We start from the raw sequence: 23,197 nt of genomic DNA, 5'->3' as shown, positions 1-23,197 counted from the left end.
TCTAAAATTAGGGGGCGGAGCCAGACGAAAAATAGAAGGTGCGCAAGTTCATATCATGATAAAGACTCTTGCAAGGTTTCATCAATTTATATCAAATACTTTTTGAGCTAGGCGCGTCACAAACTTCGGACGGACGCACGGACGGATGGACGGACGGACGCACGGACAAGAGCAAGTCTATATACCCCCACCACTCATGGGGGCACAATTACGTTAGTAATAGACAATCTGAGGCCATTTCGTAACAACTGCACAATTTTTGTAGTGTTGCTTCGAATATTTATTTACCCCACCCACTTTTACCCATTTTGAGAGTGTACCACTCTTCCAATATTAATCAGAGTATACTGATATACTGTCATTTTTATGTTTATGTAGTTTACAATATCTGCTGAAAATAACATCTTAATATCTCAACTAATAAAAAATGTTTTAGCTTTTGGGTGAAGTTCGTCCATTGAAAATCAGTAAATTTGATTAGACCACTTTGTGGCTCTGTGCTGAAAAAAGTATTCAGTACAATTTAAAATGCAACATGTTGTGTGAATGCCCATTGCATAGTTATTTTATCGTGAAAGTTTCAGGTAAAAAGTTTGAACCATTTTCAAAAAAATAACAGAAATTGTGTTCCTGGCTAGTCACATGTCGGATTACCCCACCCACTTTAAATGTGAATATCTATAAAAGTAAGTCAAAACTGGTAACAGTAACACTTGTTAATGAAACTTAATACATGTAGGTATATTACCACAAAATATAAATAAAATTAAAAAACATTTTGCGCAGACAGCTAACTGGGCCCCCCCCCCCCCCCCCCCTTTAATATGGTGACCTGCAAATTTTCTTTTTGTTTTAGATTAGGTAGACATAAGCAAATACATGTGCAGAGTTTGATTTAGTTCTATTATGTGAAACTCGATAAAATAGCAGTAATACCAACTTAAGATTGACAAAAATATAAACAAAAATAACCATCTGTCTGCTGAACAACTTTTGTTTTGTTTTTTTTACAAAATCAATTTTTTTTATTTCCCTGTGCATGTCTCCACTCGAAATATTGTTTTCTGTTATAAAAATGCTTAGATTTCAAATTTATACTAGTTATTGTACTTAACGGAAACACATGGTAGGAGTATGGGAATTTTGAAAAAGGTTCAAAATAGCAACATATCTGAGGACAAATAAAACTGAAACAGTACTGGTGACCTAGTATTTTTATTTCATTTTTCAATACATCATAACATCAGAACATTTCATCAAAATCTATTATTGCGAAAAAAATGACGGAACTGCCGCAAGCGTCTTTAAAATTCTGTTGTTAGAAATTGACTATTGCAACATAGATGTATTTCTAACAAAAATATATTGTTTTCTTCTATATTTTTTATGTTTAAAGATATCCATATGGGCATCTTTCACGAAAGTGTCTTTTCTTTAGACATTTAATTCAAATGCATAAAAACCTCATCTGTTGTATTTAGCTATACTAAATACGTAAATTTAGTGTGCATATATACGGTGTTCCGTTAGGGCCAGCGCTTGCTCCCTGCGAACGCAAAGCGCGAAGGTACGACAGTACGATGGCGAAGCGCGACAGTACGATGGTGACAGCACGATAGTGCGATGGCGAACCGCGACAGTACGATGGCGAAGCGCGACAATACGATGGTGACAGTCCGTCGTACTGTCGCACTTCGACATCGTACTGTAGCGCTTCACCATCGTACATTGTAGTGTCGCCATCGTACTGTAGCACTTCACCATCGTATTATCACCATCGTACTGTCGCGCTTCTTTTCTATGTTTACTTACAGGCGGACTTTAATTAAACTCTGTATTGTATAGTAATAGGAACGCTTTTCGGCACGGGTAATATTGAGATGAATGTCACCAGACCTGATGTTATTCAAAAGAAAAAATCCCGGCAGGGTGTCACTCAAATGAATACCATCTGGCATGATGTTATTAAAAAATATCATCCCTTAATATTGTTTGAAAAGTGTTATTCTAAAATAGACTCCGTTGGTCTATGGCTATTTCACTTTGTTTACTTGAGGGATAATTAAAACAAATACCACCCGCAGAAAAAATAAATGATGATGTATTTACATGTAATTAATTGTTTTGTGACAAAATATTGTTTAATCAACTCATATATTTCTCCAAGCCATGAAACGTTAAAAGTATATACTGTGAGCTAAAAATAATAAAGAACACTGTTGTATAAATTTTGCGTATAAAGCTTTTGAGTATATTTAATGCAAAAGTGTTAATTAGATCTGGAATACAGTTGTTGTTTCCGCTTACCCGACCAACCCTGCCTTTTTACCACTGACCCTAAAGTTTTAATTGAAGAAAGGTATTGGATACAAGTACTGGATTTATGTTAAACAAGATTATAAGTAAGTAAATCCAAAGCACGTTCCTCTGCATGACCGTACAATTCTATGTATATTAATGTCGGCCCTTATGTAAACAAAGAAAAGTTGGCGAAGCGCGTCAGTACGATGGCGAAGCGTGACAGTACAATGGTGACACTACGATGTTGAAGTGCGACAGTGCGATGGTGAAGCGCGACAGTACGATGGCGAAGCGCGACATTACGATGGTGACACTACGATGGTGAAGCGCGACACTACGATAGTGAAGTGCGATAGTACGATGGCGAAGCTCGACAGTACGACGGACTGTCCTCAACATACTGTCGCGCTTCGCCACCGTACTGTCGCGCTTCGTGAGCGCACTGTCGTGTTTTCACCATCGTACTGTCGCGCCACGCCATATCGAACTGTCGCGCTTCGCCATCGTACCGTCGTACCTTCGCGCCTCGCGTTCACAGGGTGCAGGCGGTGGCCCTAATGGAACACCGTACATATAGCACTACAGTCATAGTTAAATGTCATGCAGTAACAGTTGTTTTAAAATTTAGCCAGTTTTTTTAGTGATAGTACACATTTACTCTGTGTGTATCCAGTCAGTACTAGTCTGTTTAAAACATAATGCCTAGATCTGTAAATACATATAAACTTGTTAATTTTATGTTTACATAAACTATATGAAGTCATTGTTTATGGTTTGAAATATGAAATTTGTATGTAATATACCTTTAATTTTATCGCCCCTCCTTTTCAACAAACGTAAACAATAAATGTTGATGTTTAAGGATTTTTCCACAGTGTCTCTTATTTTTTTTTTGCATAGAAATTCTTCACGAAGAGAACTTATATTTTCCAAATTATACAGGGTAATATTTTTTTCAATCGGTATCAATTAATCAACATTATTTTAGATCACATACCGAAAAGAAAAACATGTTGTTATAGGAGAACATATTTTTGCCATTTTTATTATGAGATATGAAAATCCTCTTTTTTCATACGAAATTTCTTCATGAAGTATCATATCTTCCAAATTGAATAATATAAATTATTACATACTCGTTTCTATTCCCCGTTAAGTTACACTGGTACCGGAAACGTCAATATTTTTCTATACACTGACGCCTGAATTTCATATTGGGTGCGTGACGTGTTATTGCACTATTTTTTTTTTATCTAGTTCAGTATTGTCAATCCTATTCAGGCTATTGAACTAATTCATAATATTTACATTATATTCATGCGTGTAGATGAGTATGTAATAAAAAGGTTATTATCTTTGCATCGGAAAATATGCACTCGCTCTTCAGCGGAACAATATTGCGCTCCTGAAGTCGCGCAATATTCCCGCTGAAGAACTCGTGCATATTTCCCGATACAAAGCTAATAACCTATAGTATAAACATTCACTGTGTATAAATAACCGTATGAATATTTAGATAAAACAAAGACCACATATCAAATTGATACTTTACGAAAATATTTGCCTTAATGAAGAAATGTCATGAACTGCTTTTCTACGGAAAAGGAGATGTTCTGCACTGAAAATAACTTACATTTTCTAATATTAGTTATATAACACTTCAATATTTAAGGAATAAACGACGACTTGAGTCATTTTGTATGTATTGTTCATAACTGTTATTTATGGTAAGCAGGTGGGTCGGAGCAAACTACGAGGTGTACCATCATGCCAGCTGCATACTTCGTTTTGCCTGCAAACCTCTTTTACCAAAGTTTGATAATTTGTTACATTAATTGACTGTTATGAAAAATTCATATTAAGGCCCGTCGCCGGCGAGGTTGAAAAAATAACTTAAATATGTTTTATTTGCATGAAACAGATTGATTACTAAATATAAACATAAATAAACCTCCTCTGCTACAAACTGAAATGTTTGGCCTGATATTCAGATTATCGACGGGGTGATATGCGAGTTCCGTTTTTTCATGTACTCCTATTTTAAACAATATCAAGAAATTATATTGCAAATTCAGAGCTACATGTAATGTAAGGGAGACAATCTAAACAGGAATTATATTAATGTAACTAGACATTTATTTCACTGTACATTATTTACTTTTACAAACATGCCTTTGATTATCAAGGACAAACTGCATTCTACGAAACGTAGCTTGTGTTTGGTTATGTGTTGGGTATCAACTATAGAGTACAAAACACATCTGGTTTTCAAATGTACGTTTCGTATTAACTATAGGGTATAAAACGTAGTTTGTGTTCAGTTTGATTAGGGTATAATAGCAATAATTAGTTTGTGTTGAGTTGTATCACTGGTATTAACTATAGAATACAGACCTAGTTTGTGTTTATTAACTATAGAGTACAGTATTTAGGTTGTGAGTATTGAAGAAAAAGAAACAATCGTCTGAAATAGACATATTTGAAGGAATAAGCGATTAAAAAAGATGTGGAATGACTGTAAAATGATATTTTTTGTCGAGTAGTAAGAGTACAAATTATATGCAGCAGCTATACGCACGTTAATCAAAAATCTAAATATGCCCCAGATCTGCGTTATATCACGACGAAAAGGCAATGCAGTAACGATAATATCTAAAAAGATATTTTCACTGTTACAGTTAAAATGAAAGTGAACCAATTTCAAACACTATCGTCTAGACACACACACATATTCTAGACAACAATTCATGACATGAAATGATAATGTTCATAGGATGAATGTAAATCGAATTACTGAACTTCTCAAAGTTTAGGTCTGTTCTAATCAACGTTCTTGAATATTTTTAAAATGTGTGGTATCTGTTGCATCAAACGTGCATAAGAAACACATTTACACAAAGAATGTGTATTTGTACGTAGTAATCAAAGTTTCTTCAAATCCGTCTTAGCTAACAATTGTTACGAGTCAGCATAGAAGCGAAATGCTAACCGTCCACTTTACTACTACCAGAAAGTAACTGACCATATGCCTCAACCCTCTTGACAACTGCTACATGTGGTTGCAAAGAACGCTTTGATGTGTCCGTTTACAGTTTTTCTGCAAACTGGACATTTTGTGAGAGCTGGAGCACACTGTGGACAACAAACCATATGACCACACGGAAGGAAAATCACATCTGCGCGACTTTCCAGACATATCTTACACAACTGGTTCTCTTTAAGTCTGTGGTTTTCTTCAAGAAGCGTCTCAAGGGGCTCTGTAATGATAAAACAACAACGTTATGTCTATAAGACATAAAAAGACACGAAGCGCAAGCGAAATGAAAAGAATCATGTTGACTTCATTAAATATGAAAATATGATTATGGCAGATGTAAGATAAAAAGATAATTTTGATAAAATTGATCAGGAAATATTTCAGTTGCAATTTCTTCTTACCTAGTTTGTCATTGTCATCTATGAAGCTGTCATCTAATTTATTAGTAAGAACTGTCACATCTTGATTTTCTTCGAGGTCAAACAGAATTTTGCAAAGTTCTGCTCCTTTGAAATCAGTACTGCCTGTAATAAGAGGAAGATGTCAGTATTAATGTATAAGGGAATCATTAACAAAGTTTTGCCGATTAAATGATATGCACATACCAGATTTTCTCATCTTTAGTTATATTTAAATTTCTGTAAAATATGTTGTGTGTTTACTCTTCCAACGTAAACATGTATTAATAACAAAATAACTCTATCTCTTACCATGTTTTTCAATATAAATGTGGATCGCCTTTTTAACCATATCTTCTGCGAAACCCATTTCAATACAGCTCCTTGCAGCAGCACTTCCCAGATGGTTAGTCTCAATGGCTGAAGGCTGCTGTAATGAAAATGTTTTACATTCTCTATTTTTCATGAAATTGAAATTTCATCAAAGAAAGGGGGTTTCATACTTTGACGAGCTTAAAGTATACCGACACATGTTTGAAATGATAAACTTATAAAAATGGCGGTTATTTCTTTGTTTCAAACAAATGTAGATAAAACATTGTTTTTGCAGAGCAGCCTCGAGTTAAATTATGGTGGCATTGTCCAAGAGAAAAAGATGTTGATATGTAACAAAAAAGATTTTTTATCTGTTTGGTAATTTGGTTCTTTCAGTAAATAAAGTTAACCACATAGGGAACCGTAAATATTTGACATTTTATCACACGTAGCGCAATATCACGTGCTGAACAGAAGATAAATTTATAGTCACTGGTAAATCAAAATTAAGAATAAAATTCATTTCAGGGGACAAATACAAACAGTACATGCAGCTATGTTTATAAGAATTTTGCCACCCAATGGCAGTTATATCAAAATTTTGATGATCACTTTTTACAGATCTAGAAAACCAGTTAAACACTTATCTCCCCATACCACTTCATGAATTTATATACATTATCTGGCCATAGCACAGAGGCATGTGCTTAACGATACATTAACAGAACAGCATTATATAAGAAGTAGTATGCAACAATGACTAACCAACACAATTTAAACAACAGCTGTATCGGTTTGTAAAACACATATGCCCATTTCGTAACTAGGTATGTCGTATTTTTCGGCATTTGGTATGCTGCCACCTTGGCCATGACCTTATTATTATATACTGACTACAGCCAATCACTATGTGAAGCCTGAAGACTATAGAATCCAGTTATTGACGTGAAAAAAAATCAGTATCATGGTCACCGGACTTTCATCTTGACTTTGACATAATCATTACAATACAATACATTAAGAGGTAATCTTATTGACCACAGACAATCATGCTATTAACCTTGAATGCTGTCCGTCTTATCGTGCTCCTCTTAGTGACCAGAAACAGTTTTCAATCCCAAGGTCACCGTGACTTCAACCTTTGATGTACAAGCCTCAACAATAAAAGGGTTCATCAACTGCCAACAAAGATTGAATGGCGAAACAATGCTCAAGGTATTGATCGGAAATAGGATACATGTGACATTGACCTTTGATATATGTTCCTTACTGATCACAAAAATATGGCAGTTGTAGGAACAAGAATTCTCAAGTTAATAATCCGAGACTATCTACTGACCCTAAACGCAGTATAGGGTTAAACTACTGACATCAGTGATAACAGACAGTTAATTTATGCGTCTGAAGGCAGTAGACGAATGTGTTATTTATTAATTCACCATCTTTACCTTTCATTTTGCCAGTCATATTTGACAAACTGACCTCTATAGCAATATGAGTCAACTAGTAAACCAAACAAGCATCCTATAAAGTTTGTCAGTTGTTGGTCCAAAACAGTATAGGCCATCGCCTAACCACAGTCAATCATTTTAAGTTTAACGGCTTAGAAGACTCCTTACAGGTTATTTTTGGATAAGTTTCTTCAGGAAGTAAGGGACCCACATGCTAGTAGTATAGTGTATAGTATACATGCTTTCTATAATTATGATATCTAAGGAAACATGTCTCTATTTAAATACATTCAACGAGGAATTACTGACTGATAAAGTTAAGTTAAAATCCAACAGGTAGTTTTAAAAATATACGTTGCAGACAGACAGGCAAGACAAAATAAATAAATTCCCCCATCCTATATTGTGAGACGTAATTACCTTGGTATTATCAACTTCTTCCACGTCCGGCTTTTCACCACGGCTTAGTTTATCAACATATGCTTGTCCCTTAACAAGTAATATATGGGGACACTTCGGATACCACTTGGCGTGCTCTTCCATGGGAATATCGCCACGTTCCCAGTTTCTTAACCCTCCACCACAGAAGTAACACCTCACACTGTCTCCAACACCTGGAGCGAAAGTAACGAAAAAACTGATTTGAAATCAATTTAATGCGTTTCAAGCAAATAGAGGCTTTACTAAAATGCCACATTTTTTCAGATTTCTGAAATAAAATCGAATAGTTTATAGCTGAGACTTGTTAAAAAGTTATAGAGACAAAACACAATAATATAAAACATAAAATGCATCATTTAAGGTCAAACAAAAGCCTGAGATGTCGCCAATTGTTCGATCCTCTTGTTTAAAACAGAAAAATACGAAGCGCAAATATAACTATACATCCGTTCTACCAATCTTCTTCAAATAAACAGAATGGTAGAATTCAGGTGATTAAAAATACACATGCACATGTTTGCAGTGTAACGTGAGACATTTAAGTCCGTAAAGCATTTATCAATAGTGTGTGTATACTTTACCTGTGTATACTAATCCAGCTTCTACCAAGGCCATTTTGTCTATTGGTATGTACTCTGGCCATTCTTTATAAGATTCAAGACGTTTGGGAACAAATGCATACTGAGGGAACTTTGGTTTTTCCACGTTTATTCCAAGGGCTATTGGTGGTGGGCGTGCGGCATTCTGTGGCGTGGCTTTAACATCACTGCATTCAGACATTATAGATATACTTCATAGCATGAGCTGTAAAGATAAACAAAAACATGTAAATAGATGCACACATTGTGGATATCCTCGAAAAGCATCTGTTACTTTTGTTTGTTGTTATTGTCTATAGAAATTGTTTATAAATAAGTCGTTTTATTAATATATAACATGGGAGAAGAATATTTCCGCTGCTTGAGGTTAAAACCAGTCAATGTCTGTTGCATTTCATCTGCGTTACGTAATCTAATCACTGGATTATACATACTGTATTACTTTCACCTTGATCGTCCTTAAAACTGCCGATATGAAGACATTGATTGATATTTGCCTTCTTGTAAAACAATTGTGTCAGCTTTTAAATTAAAACAAATTGCGTAGAATTCCGTGTAAGTCAGTGAAACTAACTAAAAGACTTTGTCTCTGAGCGTTTAAAGAGGAGAAAATATTTGAAATTGCATTATGTCCATTTATGAATATGCGTTTAGTATGACTTGAACAGATTTTTGTTAGTTATACTGTTCCTATAATATATCAATTAGAACCGTTTGTTCGCCTGTAAATGTCATTCAGTATGTTACTAAGTGCAGCGTTTCTGGCACTTTTTCCGAACGCATTTCAGAATGGTCAATGAGCAAGAATCAAGACAATTCCTTAAAAATGTTTTTGTTATTTTCAGTGCTGATGCAGTGTTATGGAAAATTAAATGCTTCATGAAGAACTGAAGTAGCGAAGAGATGTAAATTGCTGGTTTTAATATGTGCCTTAATGACCTGTGACGTTAGAATCTCTAACCCAAAAAGATTGTCTACTGATCACGGCCATTTACCTATGGCTATATGTTTGACGGTCATAGGCAAAACTGTTCGTCACTTACTTTCAGAAACCGTTTGGGGCTAACGACCTCTGTAACTTTGACATCATATGTACTGGACGTCCACACAATAATTGACATTTACTGACCACCGACAATCATCCAATGCTATGTTTGGCAAAAGCGGTCTCCATTTATTAATAGAAGACTGTTTCTTTGACAGTGATACTTCTTTTAAGCGAAACACGAGTTTTAGTCAAACAACATCCTTAATATCAAAAACAAGCCATGTCAGTAAAACGTTTCGTATAAAAAGTTGTTTACGTCTGTAACTATGGTCACTGGCACTAGACCAGAAAGACAATACCTCTGTACATGTTATATCCTATCCCTAGGTATTCTACTAGAACCATGGTCATGAACGGGAAAATATACTAAGTAACCCATTTCAATCGCGCATTTCATACCTAAAACGCACAGTTCGGTAAATACATACTATGGATATTGAACAAGTGGTAATTTATCTTCCATTGTGTACCGCTCACATTTCTTTAATATTTCTTATTTGAGAGAAACAACGCGTAGTTTATAGTTTTTTCAACGTTACCCACAAAACTTCGTTGAACTTCCCTAGTGAAGTTCCGGTCAAGATTACAAAATAATTCTGATTGGCTGATGTGAAAATGTATGCCAGTCGTCATTTAACTACACACGTGTACGCTAATATCTGTATATGCAGAAAAATGTGCAATATGAATTAAATAAACAGTAAAGATGACTTTTTAAATTTAAAATGATATAAAATGTTAATTTCATTCATCATTTCGAGTTTAACTGCAAAACTGTTAATATTTTGCATTCTGTTTTTTGTTTGTTTGTTTGTTTGTTTACATTTCGCCTGACATGTGCACACTACTGTGACCTCTAGACCGGATGTTCATTAGGGAAGTTTAAGCAAGTTTTTTTTCTGTAATGTTAAAGAAAGCTTAAAATATGTGGAGTATCTCTGCAATATGAAATATTGAGATAATATGACAGGTGCACGATGGAAGATAAATTACCGCTTATTCAACATGCTGGGAACCCATTCACCTGTCTGCACGTTTTAGGCGAGAAATGCACGACTGAAGTGGGTAAGTGCACTTTCCCGTTCATGACCATGGTTCTTATATAATACCTAGGGATAGGGTATAAAATGTACAAACTTTTTTTAAGGCATTTTCTTTCTGGTCTAGTGCCAGTGACTATGGTGACTGTTTTATGCCATGGATAGTAACAGTCTGAACAGACTTGACAGATATTAAGTTACAAACCAAGTTTAGCAAAATTCAGGAAAGCATTCACCTGAAAAAGTCAATGAAACCGCTCGTCAGACTATGAAGATTCCCCTGGGTCAATAAATGTGTGCTATACTCCACTGTTACTGACCGAAATAGATCTAGATTCCGTATTTGCAATATAAATAGAATACAATTATATTTATCTAAAAAGTTCAAAATGTTATTCAGTGACTTTCTGTGATAGGCAGGCGTCATAACCTTAAGAACTCCTCTTTAAGTTTGTTTAGTTCTGCCCATTGTCTTCTCGTTTAAGACAAATCCATTATTTTAACTGGTTTTCATATAAATAAACAATAATCACGTCTGCGGTGATCTTTTCATTAGTATAGTTTCTACCTGTAACAAGTGCAATCTTTTTTCTTTTTTTTTTTTTTTTTTTTTTTTTTTTTTTTTTCTTTTAATAATGTGAAAAGTTTATTTTACTATATATCAAAACATTGTTTTGCTAATAGTAATCCGGCAGTGGATTTTGGACAGAACCATGCATTGCAGCTGATTTCAATAATTTTGTAATAATCCGACCAAATAGAAGGATTAAAACTTATCTAATTCTAGCCCGTTTCCTGAAAAAAAACATAATGTTCTACAGCTACACTGCTGCAGCCTTGCCTTCATTGTTACAAACTCAACCTGAAACAAATAATTTCAGGATCCCTGAAATCGCAGTTTGGCCTACAGGATGAAAAAAATGTAAGCTGATTTAAATGGCATAATAACAAGTATATACGTCGTTTCTTCGATGAAAAATGTGATCAGATAAAAGTTTTCAAATCATTTTGCTTACCTGTTATTTTGTAGGTTTCACTTAAAAAAAATACTTATTTAACTTTTCATTATTTATTCTTAAACACACGCAACCACTTTTATTGTCGATTGTTTTCTCTGTCGTCCTTCATTAGCTCATATAACTGCCGCATTTATTTTTAGAAGTAAACAAATAAACAGATCAATACTTGGGTTGATGAATGAACTTGTGGTAATCATTGTGAAGATTAGCTTCACAGATCCCGTACCTCTGTTAATGTATGCATTGACTTACTAGTTTAAAAAATAACAGCTACATTTAAGTTTTTCTGTTTAATAAATAACGTTAGCAATTCCTTGCACTATATATGTTAATTCTTTATCATGTTGAATAGACAATGATTTGATTTGATGTGCAGTACAGTACTGTTCAAAGAAAAGTTTAACTTATAAGATAGTGGAAACCCACAGGTCGCCTAACACGAAAACAGTCTCGGTGTGATTCAACCTATTCTTTGGCATGCTACCATCCACGCCCTCTAGACTCGGGTTGAGCAGAATACAAAATTTACACATGTCACAAGCACACAAATATAAATTGAGATATGTCTGCAAATATGTTCATTCGGCGTTGTACATGGAACTTGCAATATCACACTGGAGTGCAATTCCATAAAAAGCGTTGTACAGTACTCAGTTATGTCTAGGCTAGAAAACATTGTTGAACTGAGTGTCATATAAGGAGGAAACATGTGTGCTACTTACAGAGCAGTATAGATTGATTCCATTTAATCAAACGTAAATAAGAGAAGACTGTAACAGTATTTATATCAAGGATATTTCTGAGTTCATTTGATACATTTAAAATCATAGTCAACTTTACTTTGTTTGTGAAACAATGGTTTTGTATCATTTACATGCATATAAAAATCAGACTTAAGGTATTGGACCCCTAATAGTTATGTTTAAAAAATGGCATTTGCTTGGTATATTCTTAAAGTTGACCATGTTTCACACTGTGTTGCAAATTTTAAACAACTTTTACCGTGCCGTTTTTTGTAAATTTTGTGTAATTTATGGTATTTCCTCACGCTCAAGAAGAGACAAAATTCAATGTGATGGCCACTATCTAAAACGTTTGCAGAGAATTCATTACAGTATTAATTTTGATAAAAGAAACATCAAACTATTGTTAAACAATTATAAAACACAAAATAAAACTGTAAAAATCATTTTTATCTAGGGTGCCTCAAGTAAACAGATTTAATGAGACAGAATTCTAACTCCAACATTGAAAAATTAAGGTCGAATCCTGTGGGTCTGTTTTGATTTTTGCTCACTTCATTCATAAATAACCTTGGGGCAATAGTAAAACCTACCTGCATTTCTTCCACAATATGTAATCTAAAGAATGAAGTCAAAATAGAGAACTTTTACCGCACGTAACTCAGTATTTTTAAAGATGTCTAACTCTACCCCTCCTGATTCAGAGGTAAATTCACATTGAACAGCAAAAAATCGTTTATAAAATGAAAATTTTCCACTTTTGTACAATTCATCCATTATTAGTCTTGAAAGAAGTAAAAACTTACTAGAAAAAAAGGAAAACATGAAAAAAAAAATTTGGTCCCAGTGGGGTTTGAACCTATGCCCCGCTGAAAATTGCAGTCAAAGTAGGTTTATGGTAGGAATTGAATACTCTTCAGAAAGGAGATACTCTATTACGGGTCCAATACCTTAAGGTAATAGATCCGTAGTGAACATAATAACTAAAACAATACTAATACTTCTATTAATATACACAATCGGCAAATCTACATTATACATATGCGATTCTTTAACAGAAAGCTATTCATTTACGTCTTCGAGGAATGCCGAAATGCCTAAGGAAAATACGTAAACACATGGGAAATACTGAGTGTAATAACCTGTCTGCTACCTTAAGGGAAAAAACGACCGATTTTGTCACTTTAACCTTTAATTGAATTATAGAAGTAAATTTGCAAACAATTCAAAAGGTAGCAGAACTGCAGAGACGGACTGCCTTTAGTGTGTGTGTGTGTGTGTGTGTGTGCGTGTGTGTGTGTGTTCGGGTTTAACGTCTTTTTCAACAATTTTTCAGTCATATAAACGACGGACCCTAGTGGTTGCCGTATAAAATCTTAGTCTTTAGAAAGATATACTTGTTGAAGTTTCTACAAAGAACAAACATTATTTAGTTATTATACTGCCGAACACGGTTTTAATAAAATAAAACGAACTGTATACTAAGTTAACTTATAGCTTGTGAAAAATCAGATGCATAATAACAATCATACTTATATGTTAATTTAAGTGGGTATAAATTATTATTGATTCAAAGTAGAAAAAAACAACATTTAAATCTAATTTAGGCAAATTCAGTTTTTCTCAAGAAGTATGTTCCTTATGAACATGAGTCTAACAACTGTGCGGTAGTGGGTATGTACCCTTGAAACACTGGACAACAAAAGAAACACAAACCTATTGTTTGATATTCTAATTTCATAGCACTATGATTAACTGTAACAGTGAGAACTAATATTTAGATACACGTATATAATGTATGTGTCAAAAGTGAAGAATTCATACAAATAAAAGTCATGGTTATGCCAAATAGGTACAAATTGATATAGAACAGATCGAATTCACTTTGCTTACCTTATATATATGTGAAATTATCACAATAAAGTTTCCGAATTGTGAAATATTTTATTTAACAAAAATGTTTGTACACTTTAGATTCTTTGTTAGATATTTGTATGCTTACTAGGTCAAAGTTAGTTAACCTTATCGACATAATTAAGCGTTGATCAAAGTTACTATATGTACTGTCATATTTTATTATTTGAGCCGCGCCATGAGAAAATCAACATAGTGCGTTAGCGACCAGCATGGATCCAGACCAGCCTGCGCATCCGAGCAGTCTAGGAATCCATGCTGGTCGCAGAGCCACTATGTTGATTTTCTCATGGCGCGGCTCATTTGGTGTTGTTATCTAGTATATTATATTGCAATATGTAAATATACTATTGTATACACATAATGATGATAAATTTGTGATGATAAAGAATAATAAGATATACGCAATTTATTGAAACAAAATATTTATTACGTTATCTTTGCTTACAGTTCGGCATTCTCCGTTAATACGTAAACACGCGTTGAGTAGATTTCTATCCGAAGCTGCTTTGCACCCGTTTGCAATTTGAAAAAAAAAACTTATGACAGCGGAACAGACATTTTTGTGATGGTCTGCCAAAGAAAAATGCACTTTTGTACAAAGATTTCAAACGCTGTGAAATGTGTGTGAAGTACCTAGCTATAAAAAGGCATGTTAGGACCTGTAACTGAAAAGGTGGCAAGAAATGCACTTCAACGTTGCAGAAGTAATATTTCAAAAATACAGCTGTGAAAATTTTTTCATGCATAAAATTATCTAAACTCAAAGATTGTGAAAGTTTTAAAATGTGTAGAACTAGAAAATCAATGAATAATTACGTAAAATATATAGAACTGTGTAACAATATGTCTCTTCGTCTCATTGCGGATATTTTCTTTATGCAAATAGGAGGGTTCGTGTTTATTTGGGGAACGTTTAAACAGTGCGTTTACACTAGGATATACAGAACAACTTCTATTCAAAGACGCTTCTTCTTATTCTGAACAGTTTTGCACACATTTTATGAAACACTATGGACTATGAGACGTTAAAACATAAAACAAAAATTCACCCGTGGGGCAGTTTCAGAAAACTTTACATGGACTTTAAGCCCACTAGTTGGGAAACCTTAATACTGCTTCTAAATTTAGCAACTTGTCATTAAAACAAGCATATTGTAAAATATACAAAAGGTATACTAAATAATTTATGTCTAAAGCTTTTGTAATTTATGTTATGTCACTTTTCAGCGACACAGTGACATGTTTCATCAATGCAATGTAAAAGTAGGCAGTCTATGTAACCTGCTATACAGGATAACACATGTATCTAACAGTCCCGAAACTGTTTTCTTTGATTTTCTTATATTTCTAAATATATTCCCATACTTTAACGCATATAGAGATTTTCGTTTTTCCAGTAATAGTTATCACTTGTGAGATCCTGTGCGTTTCAGCTTTAGAAACAGCTTTAGAAACAAACACATCGTCTGCTTGTAGACACACGTCACCGCATGGAATGTCACACTTTGACCATGCAAACTGTTGACCTAATAGTAATTACGCATGTTTTTGCCATGCCTAGAGATAAAAAAAAATGCACGGTTTGCATGAATTACTAGGCAATTAAGTTATAACCGAGTTGTCTGTCTAATAACTGTCTTTTCAAAAAATGATAGTTTATCATTCTTTTGACTGTGTACTTTGATATAGTAAACTACACACATATATAACAGGTAGTGCAGACTTGACGTTTGTAATAATGGTTCCACGGCCCACACTAACATGACAAAACGAAATTAGAAATATTGCAATTTGCATTGCAAATTATCATATTCCATACTTGACTTGAATTTTGAGTAATGACATTCAGCTTACAACTTGAAGCATGACAATATTTGAAAACGTGCTAATCTAACCCTATTTGTGTTATTAAAAACACAGAACTATATAAAAATTATACCTGGATATGAACGTCCTCTGTGTATATGTCCAGTTTCATCAAAGCTAAAAATATCTTTTTCGGGAGACCAAGATATACTATAGTAATCTGGATCGAGAAAAAAGGGTCTGTAGTAATTAGGCACCAGAAGGTATCCGAATACGACCGGTACAATGGATAAAACATATTTTAAAGAGACACATAGTTTGATGAGCTGAAACTGTGTGTCAGATTGAACAAATGACTTTGTCATGTTACAAAAAGTGATGATGCGTTGAGACAGCATTCTTAGAATTCTATTCTTGTATCAAAATGGCCATTCCAACAAAGCTGTATTTCTAATAAAAAGTTGTTGTTTTTTTTTATATGTTTTGCATAGTTTTATGATCAACCCCTCCCCAAACCCTTTTGCAAAAAAAAATAATATGTAGGCTAATATTTCCATGATCTGCATTTGTTCGAAATACCGTTAACTGCTTTTAAAAATCACATTTTTCCACGAGACTACACATTAATGGCTCATATGACTAGATCAGACGGACTGCAAGTCAAAAACAGGAAATCAATCGCCGGTTGGATATGGAATACCGTGAAATCTTTTAAAGGACGGGATATGATTATAAGATATGCGAAATGGCCCCCTAAATAATTTGAATATAAAAACTCCATAATTGTAATTTTTACTGTCTAAAACAAAAACAAAAAAGATCATAATCGTTAAAACTATGACTTTTAAAAACTTCAAAACCAAGTTATTTGTACGACTCAAACCATTAAAAATACTCGAGGTCCGTGACTTTTTCCGTTTATATAGGCGATTTACACACTACATGCTCAATTTACATTGTGAGCCGGATCTGGTGTTGACTCAAGCTGAAGTTTTGCTGAGAAAATAAGATTATTAAAATATACATTTTCAGAAAAAATCAGTTGACACCCGGTCCGGCTCATATTGAATTTCCATTTTTTTCGCAATTTTTAGCCTCACTTTTCTTTAAGGGAAACAGGATAACGTGCTCATCTCTAAGCTCATCTCTAAGCAACCGAGTATCAAATCAAATAGATACGCGGGAGTTTGTTCTAATCATGAAACTGATAACCAAAAGTTGTTTTTATTTGAAAAAAAAAAGTGTTTAGAGCAGAGTTTAATACAAAGGTGAAACTGAAAGTAGACTCTAGACATTTTAATGATCAGTTACGTGTTTCAGATCTATGTGAATCCATCATCAGGATAGGAGCAGAGAAACCAGTTTCCCTTTTAATGACAAGCATCCAAGCAACTACTGGTAATATTTCTCACGTCTTTGGTATGACGGGGCTGGAGATCAAACCCAATACCACCCGCCCCCGGAGTCGAAGCGGGGTTGGACTAGCTAGGCTCTCTGCACTCTTAACGAATACGCTTTTGAAATGAAGGCACGTATACAGGTGTTATATTTTATCTCTCTCTTCTAGAATAACTGTAATGATTTTTAAAAAACAGAGGAATGTATATACATGTAGTTAAGGTATTACAGAGGGGGATGGATGTTTTTGTCATACTAAAACGTGCGCACGTATTAGTTACTTCGTGCTCACGTAATATCTATTACTTCCGCACGTAAAAAGAATTACGTTACGTGTTACGTGCGCACGCAATAGTATTAAACATCTGCGCACGTATTAGTATAAACAAGAGGGCCATGATGGCCCTATATCGCTCACCTGTTATCATTGCACTTGAGGACAAAGGACAAGAGGGTCCTCAGAAAAAATATCTTAGTCCAAAGAACAGGAACAACAAAGGGAAGAAATTTAACCAAAAAGAAAAAAAATTCTTACAAGGTACAGATATGTCAAAATACATCTAAAAATTGGAGGTACCATCCATGTTGTACCACAGAAAAGTGGTCTCGGGTTTTCCCTACGGCCAATAATAAAAAAGTTACTAAAAATAAGCTATTTTTAATAACGTAAAAGGGAAGTAATTAAAAAAAAATATTGTAAGTGAACAAAAGAAGGATCTGCCAAATAAATCTGTTGATATAAATGAAATTTCAGATCAGTATCTTCATTAGTTATGGAGATATACCCATTTTAATTTGAAATAAAGGGAGGTAATTTGACATAAAATCAGTCCATAGTTATTTACCCTGATTGTCTCAGTCCAACTAATAACAATAATGAAATTTCAAAAAAGTCCTATAAGTACTTACTGATATAAATCCATTTTGATTACAATCAGGGGAGGTAATCAGATATAAAATAACTCTGGAACCTACGACTGGATCTGATTTGTCATGGAATCCAAGATTTATTGTTGTTGAAGATATTTTGGAAGTTTGTATCAAATAAAACCATAAATCAAGTCTCTATATGGCTGCCAAAGCCAAAATAGCCAATTTTAGACCTTTAAGGGGCCATAACTCTGGAACCCATGATGGAATCTGGCCAGTTGAAGAAAGGGAGCAAGATCTTGTGGTGATACAAGTTGTGTGCAAGTTTGGTTAAAATCAGATCATAAATGAAGCTGCTATTGTGCAGACAAGGTCAAAACAGCTAATTTTGGCCCTTTCAGGGGCCATAACTCTGGAACCCATTATGGGATCTGGCCGGTTCAGAAAAGGAACCGAGATCTGATGGTGACACAAGTTTTGTGCAAGTTTGATTAAATTCAAATCATAAAAGAAGCTGCTATTGTGCAGACAAGGTCAAAATAGCTAATTCTGGCCCTTTCAGGGGCCATAACTCTGGAGCCCATGAAGGAATCTCGCCAGTTCAAGAAAGGAACCAAGATCTTATGGTGATACAAGTTGTGTGCAAGTTTGGTTAAAATAAAATCATAAATGAAGCTGCTATTGTGCAGACAAGGTCAAAACAGCTAATTTTGGCCCTTGCAGGGGCCATAACTCTGGAACCCATTAAGGGATCTGGCCGGTTCAGAAAAGGAACTGAGATCTTATGGTGACACAAGTTTTGTGCAAGTTTGATTAAATTCAAATCATAAAAGAAGCTGCTATTGTGCAGAAAAGGTCAAAATAGCTAATTCTGGCCCTTTCAGGGGCCATAACTCTGGAGCCCATGAAGGAATCTCGCCAGTTCAAGAAAGGAACCAAGATCTTATGGTGATACAAGTTGTGTGCAAGTTTGGTTAAAATAAAATCATAAATGAAGCTGCTATTGTGCAGACAAGGTCAAAATAGCTAATTCTGGCCCTTTCAGGGGCCATAACTCTATAACCCATAAAGGAATCTGGCCAGTTCAAGAAAGGAACCAATATCTTATGGTGATACAAGTTGTGTGCCAGTTTGTTAAAAATCAAATCATAAATAAAGCTGCTATTGTGCAGACAAGGTCAAAATAGCTAATTTTGGCCCTTTCAGGGGCCATAACTCTGGAACCCATAATGGGATCTGGCCAGTTCAAGAAAGGAACCGTGATCTTATGGTGATACAAGTTGTGATCAAGTTTGGTTAAAATAAAAGCATAAATGAAACCACTATCGTGCAGACACGAAATTGTTGACGCACGCACGCACGGACGGACTGACGACGGACGACGGGTGATCACAAAAGCTCACCTTGTCACTATGTGACAGGTGAGCTAAAAATACCTCTGCGCGCATATCACTCGGCATGATGGAAAACTTACTATAGAGATCACTTATTAGCTATTACGTGGGCACGTAAGCCCGCCCGCTTAGCTCAGTAGGTAAGAGCGTTGGTCTACGGATCGCGGGGTCGCGAGTTCGATCCTCGGGCGGGGCGTATGTTCTCCGTGACTATTTGATAAACGACATTGTGTCTGAAATCATTAGTCCTCCACCTCTGATAATTCATGTGGGGAAGTTGGCAGTTACTTGCGGAGAACAGGTTTGTACCGGTACAGAACCCAGGAACACTGGTTAGGTTAACTGACTGAAATACTGTTGAAAAACGGCGTTAAACCCAAAACAAACAAACAAAACGTGAGCACGTGCATAGATGTTTCTTAGACTAACACGTGCGTACTGAGCAACTATACATGTTCTTTATCGCTGCAGCCCTGTCTGTCTTTCTATCTGAGGAAAGGAAAAGCGGTAATCCAGAGGAAAGTCGGGTCATCTGCTTCTCACTGTGCAACCATGACCTATTGTTATTTTGTAAACGATTACTACCTACCGCTCTAATGAACTCAGTGTTTAATACCATTAGAATAAAATCAAATGTCTTCATGCGCGCATACAATGTTACTACTTGGGTATATCCCAGATCGTCTTGTAAACTGATTTTGCTATAAACGCAATATATAATTTAAATGCAATAATTGTAATTGGAATATAACATAATGGAGTAATTTTCTTTCATCTGTAACCCAAAATCTTTTGCAGGAAATCGGAAGCATTTTACGTTACATAGGTAAGGGCATTTTGGCGGGAAACTGCACGTACTTTTCATGTCACTCCTTCCGTAATGATCTTACATACGCTAATGTATATTTCGTGCTTCTCATATCGATACTATAGTTTCGTGACAAAGGAAACGTTTTTGATTTAATCACAGAAATTAAGTTGAATAAACTACATAAATATGCTTCCATAGTTGTAATACCGATCTAACTCGGTTCCGGCGATGTTTCTGCGGGTACGTGCTTTAATTATGTGGTAAGGATTTAACAATATTCAACTCGTATATTATTTATTTAAGTAAAATGGACACTGTCGTTTTTTTTTCAACTTTCATTACACATTTAAATAAAAAATCACCGAAAATATGAAAAAATGGAAACTTGTAAAACAACATGCCTCCAGATTTATTCGACGAAGGTTTTGTTTTATACGAATGTCACACAAGAAGAAGAACATACTGTTTACGAAACAAAAAAAAATGATAAAAAACAACTACATATGTAAAGAGATATAGAAGCAATTTTTTGAAATAACTCGCTAAATTACTATAAATCCAAAAAATGCAAAACTGTTCCTATGTTGCTATGATAACGCATATGAAATGACAGTTTTGAATTTTAGTTTTAGAAATTTTCTTGATACGAAATAAAACGAAACAGACATAATAGTTAGAGAATAGATGTATAAAATAAAATTTAAAAAAATCTTATTTCTCAAAAGAGTTTTCGGTCGTCCTTACATGAAAGAGTTATGTCCCTTGTTTTTGCACGATCATTCTGTCTTAGAATACAAAATAAAAATTCGTTTCAAGAAGTTGGATCACTGTGTATTGTGACGGCATACAATTTATAGGGTTCAGCAATATAAACTAAAATATATTGCAAAATAGTTTTCGATACTCCCATTCTAAATTATCAAATATTTTTTCAGCGTAAGTCTTAGATAAATGTTAATAATCGATTATTTTTGGTTCATAACCGACGTCTGGTCATTATATCTTGGTGGATTTTGAAAAATATAGTTAATTACCAATGGAATGGTGTTGTTTTACATGCAAATTTAGTCGGGGCCATTTTTGGTCCTTATCATACTCTGTCCTTTAAAAAAATTGTAGATCACAAAAATTATCTTTCGAAAAACTATTCGCAGCTTACATATAATTAATCATACAGTAGATTCCAAACAGTTCGACCTATACGTATATTGTTTCATACAAATTACCTCTCGCATACATCTGATCACTGTATAAATGTACTTAAATATCAGAACAAATTTTCCAAAATACTTGATAGTTGTGCTTGCCCAGTATTCTCAGAAATGGACACTGGCTCGAATGCCTAACATGTTCTTATTAAGGATATAATCATTTTCAGAAAAGTCTTTAGGCCAATTCCACACTGGAAACATCGAACCAAGTCACCTGGATTTACAACAGAACAATAAAATTGGGTTGTAATGTGTAAGCACTGTCGAATATTTTCTTTAGGAAAGGTATGTTAAACACAAGAAACTCTATTGCGAGAAAAGCTAATAAGCACTTGTTTCATAATTTGAAAGAAATAGTTGTAACAGAAAAAAAAAAAGATCGCAGTCGATCTTTTCAAATGCATTTCGTTTTGTTTTTGTACTGCACGTCATGAATATTGTTTTGACTTTAATATGTCCTTAGTCTCTCGTTAAGGCCTGAATAAGCAGGATGCCTTGCATGACTGCTTGACGTGTCAAATACTGCCGGATATATTGGTGTTTGGTTCGAACTTGACCAAACACCGTATAAATTACTATTAAAAGGCAGAAATGAGGCAACATTGAAAACGCTAATTCACTGCGTCCATCGTTCTCTTGCGTGAAACTTGCTGGATCCAGGTGTGTGGAATAACGTTCAGTAGAACTTCATCATATGGAGGTATAATTATCGTTGACTATTTGGAAGGGAAATAAATTTCCTCTCAGAGCCTTTACAGCAGTGCCGACGTCTTCTGTAAATGCGTTTATTGCTATCGTAAATATAGTTTTCATAATGTATTCAGTTTACAAAATTCACCTCATATACTTGTTCTGCCCATATCGTCTGTAAATTTGGTTCATTTTTAAAATTCTCACGAATCAAACAGTCAAAATAAACAAGTACCACTGCTGTACTTACTTCTTGAATCTTATTTGAGACGCAATGTTTCCAAACACTGGTAACGCCCTAGCATTTCATTGGGTTTCTGAAACACGGAAAATGTATGGTTTATATCCATTAGATCTTTATCTATATATCTTCTGCAAGATTGTTCCCGCAGTGTTGCAAAAAAAACCCCAACTGATGTAAGCGCAAAAACTTCTTCGTTTTGCAGCTAAATCAGGCAGTCATTGAAAACATTTGCCATTAATCTTCCAGTTCTGCACGTAGATCTAATGCTTTTATTTTAACCCAGTGAAATCCTATTTTGTGTTTAATAATCTTTTAGACCTTTTCATTGTTACACAACCATTTGCAACACTTTACCATGGTGAATCACCCAGTTTCGTCACGTAGGCATAGTAGGCCTATAAGTGTTGTTGAAGAAAATTAATGATATATCCAAACAGTGATATGAGCCCCGCCACGAGAAAACC

The 23,197-nt window shown here is 34.7% G+C and overlaps 1 protein-coding gene across 4 annotated transcripts; it reads right to left on the bottom strand.

Moving 5' to 3' along the window:
* Positions 1-3,563: 3,563 nt before the first annotated feature.
* Positions 3,564-16,286, bottom strand: LOC128556230 (baculoviral IAP repeat-containing protein 2-like). 4 transcript variants are annotated; one of them, XM_053540574.1, is made up of 6 exons: positions 16,249-16,286; positions 8,525-8,747; positions 7,923-8,116; positions 6,049-6,166; positions 5,740-5,862; positions 3,564-5,558 (listed from the first exon to the last, which is right to left on the bottom strand). In XM_053540574.1, the coding sequence occupies exons 2-6, from the start codon at positions 8,721-8,723 to the stop codon at positions 5,332-5,334; spliced, it is 861 nt and encodes a 286-aa protein (XP_053396549.1). In that variant the 5' UTR covers positions 8,724-8,747; positions 16,249-16,286; the 3' UTR covers positions 3,564-5,331. The 4 variants fall into 4 exon arrangements, with proteins under 4 accessions (XP_053396549.1, XP_053396548.1, XP_053396546.1 ...); XM_053540573.1 differs by lacking the exon at positions 16,249-16,286 and adding an exon at positions 14,286-14,414; XM_053540571.1 differs by lacking the exon at positions 16,249-16,286 and adding an exon at positions 11,647-11,776.
* Between the last annotated feature and the right edge of the window lie 6,911 nt (positions 16,287-23,197).

This window comes from Mercenaria mercenaria, chromosome 4, assembly GCF_021730395.1.
Source record: "Mercenaria mercenaria strain notata chromosome 4, MADL_Memer_1, whole genome shotgun sequence".
Taxonomy (NCBI): Eukaryota; Metazoa; Mollusca; class Bivalvia; order Venerida; family Veneridae; genus Mercenaria; species Mercenaria mercenaria.
This window is presented reverse-complemented; position numbering and strand designations above follow the sequence as displayed.